The sequence below is a fragment of the Trachinotus anak genome, unplaced genomic scaffold (assembly GCF_046630095.1).
Source record: "Trachinotus anak isolate AG129_WGS33_773 ecotype Australia unplaced genomic scaffold, CSIRO_AGI_Tana_v1 ptg000011l, whole genome shotgun sequence".
Classification (NCBI taxonomy): domain Eukaryota; kingdom Metazoa; phylum Chordata; class Actinopteri; order Carangiformes; family Carangidae; genus Trachinotus; species Trachinotus anak.
This window is the reverse complement of record NW_027273862.1, coordinates 1,447,987-1,456,500: the sequence shown is the minus strand read 5'-3', so window position 1 is coordinate 1,456,500 and position 8,514 is coordinate 1,447,987. Positions and strand designations below refer to the sequence as shown.

At 41.3% G+C, this 8,514-nt stretch overlaps 1 protein-coding gene across 1 annotated transcript; it reads left to right on the top strand.

Annotated features, from left to right (window-relative positions):
* Positions 1 to 1,480: 1,480 nt before the first annotated feature.
* mtfmt (mitochondrial methionyl-tRNA formyltransferase) lies at positions 1,481 to 7,340 on the top strand. Its single transcript, XM_071488224.1, has 9 exons — positions 1,481 to 1,831; positions 2,671 to 2,868; positions 3,868 to 3,990; positions 4,077 to 4,179; positions 4,281 to 4,356; positions 4,446 to 4,537; positions 4,683 to 4,761; positions 6,122 to 6,195; positions 6,947 to 7,340. The coding sequence occupies exons 1-9, from the start codon at positions 1,629 to 1,631 to the stop codon at positions 7,127 to 7,129; spliced, it is 1,131 nt and encodes a 376-aa protein (XP_071344325.1). The 5' UTR covers positions 1,481 to 1,628; the 3' UTR covers positions 7,130 to 7,340.
* The last annotated feature ends 1,174 nt before the right edge of the window (positions 7,341 to 8,514 follow it).

Below are 8,514 nucleotides of genomic sequence, written 5' to 3'. Positions count from 1 at the left end.
GAGCAGTCAGTCAGAACTGAAGAAGCCTCTTGGTTGAGAAGTGAAATGTCCTCAAGCAAGCCCAGTTGCTTTCATAGAGCACTTAGATATGACTAGATATGTTTGTAATTGTAGCAGAAATGGTCTGGGCACTGATTGAAAGCATGATTGGAGGAGCGGAGGAAGACACCAGAGAGGTAAAATGCCCAGCTCTGCTAGGAGCAATTGCTGCCGCCAACCCCCTGGAAGAAGCTGGAAGAAGGGAACGGGATCCCAACTAGGGTGACCATTTCCATAACACCAAAAAGGAGGACATTATGCGGCATATCAATAAATTACTATGGTGTACATAGGACTCTGGTATACTCTCATTTATAGTACAATTGTGAGTGGTTTAAAGATGATGTTTGTGTAGCTGAATAGGCTACACAAACATACAGCGGCCGGACAGGGCATTGAAAATCCGGACTGTCCGGCCTAAAGCTGGACGCCTGGTCACCCTAATCCCAACTGCAGTCAGGTTGCCCTGTTGCATCCACAATAGACAATGGGTGAAAACAGTCATATCTAATAGTGTAACTGTGAATGCAGCCAGTTTTGGGGGGGTGTATGGTCACTGCTGTTCATTATAGCAATAGCCAAGAAAAGTCTGAATTAGTTTGCAGTATATTATCCCTCAAAACCAGATCTCAGTAAATGCAGTTGCCAAGTCGCCTGAGCACTTAAATTTAGTTGGCCTAAGTAAGTAATTCAAATTGTGATTGTGTATTTTATTCCAAAAATCTCAACTGGATTTAAAAAATATATATTGTCATTGCGTCATATGGCAGTCAGTTTTCAAAAATTAACCTACAGTAAATTTAATTTAGTAGTTGTCCATGTTTCTCAGGTCTGGTGCCCAGCAAGTTTTTTTTTTGCTACAGATATAAGGGTTACTTCAATCCCTGCAGTAGTGTTCTTGGCAGATGATGACAAGGAGCTGACATTTTGCTAATTTCATCCTCTGTGGAGGTCTGTCTTAATTCCGTACAATATACTAACAATCTGAAATAAACTCTGGAATACTGTTGAGAGTGCACTGTTTTTTGCATTTTCACGCACAAGACATGAATTAATATGGTACTTACATGAAATAACAGGTTTAAACATCAAAGGATCCATCAGCATGTTTGGCCTTGGTCAGACCTTCACAGGAGGGTAAATATCAAGATTTTAAAGAGCTGTAGAATAAAGAAAATCAACAGATTTAGGGATGACCATACCCCTTCAGACCAAGGAAGCAAGCCCTCACTGTACCACCATACTCGTCTCTAAAAATAGTCACAGCCTACCAAGTGATCTGCAGCAGAGACTGAACTCATTCATTTCGCAAAGCCATCAGTTCCTGCTATTGACAGGAATAATAATATTTATGAAAACCCGACTCCTCCTTCACAAGTCACCGTCCACTTGGTGGCAATAAGCTTGTTTGCCAACCGCCAGTAATTATTCACGAAGAAGACGGAGCCGGAAGTATAACGGAAAACATGGCGGCGCCGTGTGTGGACATATTTAGGGCAGACTCACTTCAGTCAGTGAAACTTAGTCAGTGTCAGTACTAACAATTTGGACACATGATATTTTGAAGTGAAGTAACAGCTGTTGTTAACATGTGGACGAACAGCAGAAGAGCAGGAGCTGCTCTGAAAATCCTCCAGCGCTGCTGTAAACCCACGGCGGTGAGGAGGGGGACTGACGGGCGGCAGCAGCGGCTCTGTAGGTTTAGCTCATCGTCAGGACCCCCGTGGAGGCTGCTGTTCTTCGGCTCGGATCAGTTTGCTATAGAGTCTCTAAAACTCCTCACATCCAGCAGGTACGGCACGCACACACGACGCATACTACACACTTTCCAGTGTAGTATGCCATCCATCAACCCACCTGGGCTGACAGAGGAAGAGAGAGAGGCAGAACATAGCACAGGTTCCACATAGGAGATATAAAGAGGGGGTTATAACAATGAAAGGGAATAATAATAATAAAATCAATAAGTCAAATAATAATTGTAATAGCAGGTGTTGAGCAGGATCATGGGGGAAAAGGAGGCTTGCAATCACCGATCCAGATTCTGCAGCCCCACAGGTAGACAAAGGCTACTTGCGAAGAGCAGCAGGAGGGGAGAGAGACAGAACCTCGACTAGAGGCTGGAGAAGACAAGCTGATTCTGTATCTAATCTCATCTGTTTTCTTGCTGTAAAATTGTGAGCTACGACAGCTGCTTGAGTAAGTAAGTTTAACTGCAGTGCCAAAAAGAAATCTAGGATTGTGTATATTGTTACTGATCAAGTTAGAGAAATATGCTGCTCTAGCAGTGGAGATTGTATTTCAGTACACACTCGTGCTACTAGAGGTAGAGAGCTCCTGATTTTATCTCCTGCAGGCCTGTTTCAGACAATGTGTTTTCTCAATGGACCAGGGTGTAGACATCTTTGACTGTTTTGTGTTGATGTCTCATTAATCCTAATCTTTGTTCTAGAAATCTGAGTAAAGCTGAGTCTTCATTTCAATTGTAGTAATATGACTGAAGTCCAGACACACAAGGACTGACAACTGCTTGTTGTTGGGCATCTTCATCTTGCAGCTCATGGGGTTTCATCATCTTGAAATGAGGGCAGTGAGTGCATGATAACTAACCTCCAAATGTTCTGTTTGCAGGAACTCCAGTGAAGACATTGTGGAGTCCCTCGAAGTTGTTACTTTATCTGGCGATGTCCCCGTGAAGACGTTTGCTGAACAGAACCACCTCCCAGTCCACAGCTGGCCCCCTAACATTGTGGATGGACAGTTTGATGTTGGGGTGGTGGTGTCGTTTGGCTGTTTACTCCATGAAAGACTAATCAACAAGTTTCCATAGTGAGCATTTTTCATCTATCAATGACTTGTTTGTTGTTGCTCTGCACAGACCACATGATCCAGAACAAGTCATGTTGTCTGAATGTTAAATGAACCTAAACCCAGTGATTGTCTAATACAGATCACATCTCATAGAAGACTACAATTAAATACAACAGTGGTTTGATTTTGGTATTTGTGGCCATTGTTACTGTCAGTTATGACACAACTGTAGGCACTCACCAAAATAATGGCTGAGATCTCATACTATGTCTGCATGATGCCGATCTGCGTCCACATTAGCTTTTCCACATTGTTTTTGACCTCTCTCCACAGAAAAACACGTGAACAACATGAAAATGGCAGTATCTTCTTCTTCACCCTCTTTCGTTTGTGAACAACAAAACTGCACATCACATCCCACATCTGGCAATGACTGGGACTGACAATCACAACTGTCAATCACAGCCCATAAGCACTACATGTTAACCATTCCATCATTACAAACCTTGTGCACTGCAGGGATTAAACCTTATTTTATAATTGTAATTGAATTTATAATCAACATATATCCAGGTTAAAAACTAAAAGCGATGCCTCATTTGATAACATTATTATCCAAAAGCATCTCAAAACATTATTCAATGTACAGACACTATCCCCACAACCACAAATTGGTGTTAGCCTGAACTGCTGGGGCCACTAGATACACTTACAGTCCAATCTGCACTGAAAGCATTAAATTATAAACAGTATATAAACTGTGTGTATGTGTTTGTTGTCATGGAAATCTCTCAGACCACCACTGAACATACCAAAAAATGTGATATGATCATAGTCAGACTACTACTTACCTTACGTGTAGATTTCACTATACTAGCAAGCAGGACAGGTTATAATATTGTGTGGTTATAATTAATTGGTAAGTTTAATTAATTGGTAAGTTTAGTACACATTCAAGCTTTAAACAAGGAGATGTTTTCATGTCTCTCACACTGTGCACTTACTCTTCCATTGCAGTGGGATTTTGAATGTTCACCCCAGCCTGCTCCCGAGGTGGCGAGGTCCAGCACCGATCTTCCACACCATTCTGCACGGCGACACTGTGACAGGAGTCACCATCATGCAGATCCGCCCTCACAGGTAAACGGAGAAAACCTCACGGTGTCTTTTTTTTTTTTTTTCCTCACTACAAACATAAACAGATGAAGAATGTCTTCAAATCCCAGGTTTGATGTGGGCCCCATTCTCAACCAGGAGCTCCATCAGGTCCCTGAGAACTGTACTGCGGATGAACTTGGAGCTGCCCTCGCCACTAAGGGAGCACATCTGGTGAGCTGCTAGAACATGTGTACTCGAAGATGAGATGATAACCTCATCCTCTTACTAACAGGATGGTAATGGAGTTGCTGTGTTTGTGTTCTTGATTGCAGCTGATGAACACGTTGACGACACTGTCTGAAAGAATGCCACATAAAAGGGAGCAAGGGGAGATGGGTGCAACATTTGGTACGTAGGTCTGAACTACACACACATTTTTTATACTAAACTAAATCAAGAGAAATCCTTCAAAGTTACGCCTTCATTTCCTCCAACAGCCCCAAAAATCAGTACCTCCATGAGCTGCGTGGTGTGGGAGGAGCAGACTTGTGAACAAATCAATCGCCTGTATCGTGCCATCGGATCCCGGGTAATGACGGCTGATCTGGGGCGATATTCACCATATTCATTTGTTAAACTCTAATCTCTGTGAACATAGTTTGCCTAGTTTGTAGGTTATTTTATAAAGCACGAGGAGCAACAGGAGTTGTCAATTCTCCTATCTTTGCCATCAGATACCTCTGAGGACCACATGGATGGGCAAGACAATAAAACTTATGGATTTTGTAGGAAAATGTCAGATTTCATTATCAGGTAAGTTCATTAATATTTATTTATTTAATCCATCAACATATTTACAGTAGGAGTCATGGTGGTACAGTGGTTAGCACTGTAATCATTCATGTATACATGGGTATAAATAATAAGTTTACCTCGTGTTTCATGTAGAAGATGGACTGGATATAAAAATGGACGTAGACTCTGGTTCTGAAAAGTGAAGCCAATCTCTGCCTTAAACCTGAATTCTATCTAATAACCTTCAGGGGGCGACTCCACTGGTGGTAAAAACAAGTCTGATTGTATTGAAGTCTATGGGAAAATATCTCTACTTCTCACTGATTTATTACCTCAGTAAATGTTTTCCTAATGAGTTTATGGTCTCAGACTCTAGTTTCAAGTCTTCTTCAATACAGCATGATGTTCATTTTTTAAACTATGGTCCACTTAGAGAAAAATAGACAATAAAGCAGGGCATGTTTTAGTGCGGGGCTATTGTGTGATTGACAGCCTGTAACACACAGTGACCTGCCTAACAATCAGTACAGAGGACAGAGCAGGTCAGATCCACCTCTCACTCCTCCTCAGCTCCACCTTCTCCTCCAAATATGGTTTCTTCTGGTTTCAAAAAACCAAAATGGCGATGGCCAAATTACAAACTCGAGGCTTGAAAGCAGCAGTTCACAAGCTAATGGGTGACGTCGCAGTGGGTTGCCACTTGTGTAGAACACATTCAGATCCTGACCATGATCAAAACCTGGATGAGACTTAAAACCAGGATACTGTTGTATATATCGGTGGAAGGTGGAGCTTTGCTGTCCATGTCTGTCAGTGTTGGTAGAGTCAGTTCTGTAGGTGCATTTGTCCACAATAGAATTGTGGGTGGAGTTACTGTATGTAGAGGGGGCAGTAGCACAGTGCACAAGATCAGGTTACTGACTGGTGGAGCAATTCAAACACTTAGAAACTCCTGTTTGAAGCACCAGTACAAACAATAAGCAGCTTTGTTAAACTAAAAAAATACAACTCTCTTCCAAAAGTTAGACAGTGTCCATAACAACTACAGGGGAGCAATCAACTCAAGCCACATAGAGCACTGCAGTGAGAAACATCCAATCGAGAAGCCAGTTTTAAAGAATCTATTTCCAGTTGACAAACTGTGGGGAAAAATAGCACAATGTCTCAGAAAAGTAGCTGAAACGTTCCTGCCACAACAAATCATATGGGGTCATAAATTGTGTGGAAGACTGTGTCTGTGTTGAGGAGCATTGAGAGTGAGAGGCTGGATGGCGCTGAGATTCGACATGCATGTGCGTGTGTTTGCTGCTGCCCTGTGCTACTCCAGTCATGTGGCATGCCTCTGAACTGTCATATATCACTCACATCTGGTTTGCAGATCAAAACAGGAAACCTGTCCCCGGCTCAGTGACCTATCAGAGGGAGTCCAATACTCTGGCTGTCTGCTGTAAGGTCTGTCCACCTCTGTTAAAATCTGTCCCTCTCTACTCCACCCACGCTGCCACATCAAAACATTTCTCTTTCTAAAAGATCTGGGTGGTGTATGAAATTATATTCATTCATTTGAATTTTTAAGTGATGTGTAAATGTACTCAACAGCAGAATTCAGATGTGATAACCTGTCTTGTCTCTCAAAAATTAGACACTGCAAATTGTCTCATCTCTGTTCTCAATCTTTAGCTGGGGAGGACTTGAACTCGTGTTTTGTTTCAAAATGTCCTACATTACATTTCTTCATCACTTGGCAAATTAAACCTTCAACTCTGTAAGAAACTAATAACTTTGCCTCTGTGTCAGGAACCTCCTGCATTCACTGTCCACTTTCTGCTTCCTTGTTATTGCTGCCATGTCTCGTGACTGAGACTGGTAAAGCCTCCCTGGCGCACAAAAAGCAGCAAGCAAAGTGCCCATATGGTGATAGTGACACCTGATGTTCACAATAGGAACTGTATCAGAAGCCTTTCTGATGAGAGGTGAAATGTCTTCAAGGGTCTTAAGCAGAGACACCATGACCCGAATGACTGACTTTTAATAATAGTAAATAACAAATAAATTAATAATAAATGAAATAATAAAAGCAGCTAGGGACCTTAAGAACAAAGGCCTGATTCTCTTAACAGCCTGTTTCAAATAAAGGAACTGGATGACATTGTGATATTTTTGTGGCTCAAACGTTTTTGTTGATCTGTGTTCCCTGTTCCAGGATGGCTGGGTGGGATTCAAGGGAGTGCTCCTGAAAAAAAGACTGTCAGCTGCTGACTTCTATAATGGCTACCTGCATCAGAGTATGCAGAAGAAGACGCCCTATCAGACAGCTGAAGGACTGTTTGTCAGTAGTAAAGGAGGAACGTGGACACGTCAGATGAGAGAAAACTCAATGTTGTGATGTCACAACAATAATTTTATTCCCTGATGTGAGCACTGCAGACATGTCGTCACCTAATGGAATTTACTGTAGTTAAGTTGTTACTCTTGTCTGTTTTAAGACATCTGCATCTACAGTACATTTACTGCATTAATGGATTTGTACTGTATACTAAATAAATGTGCTGTTGGCTGACGTGTCAGGTCAGCCAACAGTCATGGAAACTTTAGAAGGACTTTTTCTATAACTCCAGATTTGATTATTAAGTGAGATTTAATCAACCAGTTTTCTTGAATGTAATGGCATTGCATAGTGATGTTTGGTTTTAAAAAGTGCCTGTGGTAAGAGTAAGTGTTAACCCATGGGAACATACTGTATTTGCAATGTTAAAGTTACCATACCAGTGGTCAAGGAGCTCAGCTATACACACATCATTGCAATGCTATACTCAAACTACAGTTTCTTCACTCATTGACAGTGGCAGGATCTTGGTCATAACTGAAGCAACAGAGATTTAGTGGAGTTGGTTTGCAGGTGTTTTGTCTTTTCATACTATACCACAAACCACTGGGAAACACTACCCTGCATCCTGAAGTGTGGGGACAGTAGTATGTTAGGAAAGTCATGTTATGAGAATAATATTTAGCATCTTGTCAGGAAGATGTGTTGACAAGCAAAAATTCACCTTTATATATAAAGATGCATACATGAAATATTAATGTAAAATTGTATGTGTTAAAAGTGGTGAACCTATAACCAGCTCAAACAGCCTGTTGTGGAGCATCCTTACTCAAGTACAACAAAGTATTTTTAGTCACACTAGCTGTGTGGCTCTAGAAATGACAATGTGTGGTCAGTCTGTCCACCATTCTCCTCTCCTTTACGTTAAATGTTGAAATTTGGTGCATACTCATGCAGCAATAGACAGCAAAGTTTGGTACATTAATTTTATGTCTTGCTGTTTGTCTCTTAATGTCCATAGGTGAGTGCTCTTACTTTACAATAAATTGCCCTTTAGAGACAAATGAACACAAATAAAACTTGATTTAATACACACATCTGTCATTATGTCATTATGACCATGTTAGCGTGGTGACCAAGCCTCCTGAAGAATGGCATTGGGCAGGAAAGTCATTTTAGTGTCCTTGAACAAAGTATTATGGAACTGAAGCAATGGACCGTGAAAACAGGCCAGATGGTGTTGTGAAAACATTTCTTGAGGTTAATGGAACCAGACACTACTCTTTTAATAGCTCATACATTTCCCTACACCAACTTGATCAATACAGACTTCAACACAGGGCAATGGATAGGAATCACCTTATGTCATGTGTTGCTATTTTGTCAAAAGCAGTAACACAAAATGTGACCATATAATTTCCTAATTCCCAAATGCCCAGTCGGGT

Coding starts and splice junctions, on each gene's coding strand:
- mtfmt (XM_071488224.1), top strand. CDS start 1,629: ATGTGGACGAACAGCAGAAGAGCAGGAGCTGCTCTGAAAATCCTCCAG. Junction 1,832..2,670: donor AAACTCCTCACATCCAGCAG/GTACGGCACGCA, acceptor TTCTGTTTGCAG/GAACTCCAGTGAAGACATTG. Junction 4,538..4,682: donor ATCGTGCCATCGGATCCCGG/GTAATGACGGCT, acceptor CTTTGCCATCAG/ATACCTCTGAGGACCACATG.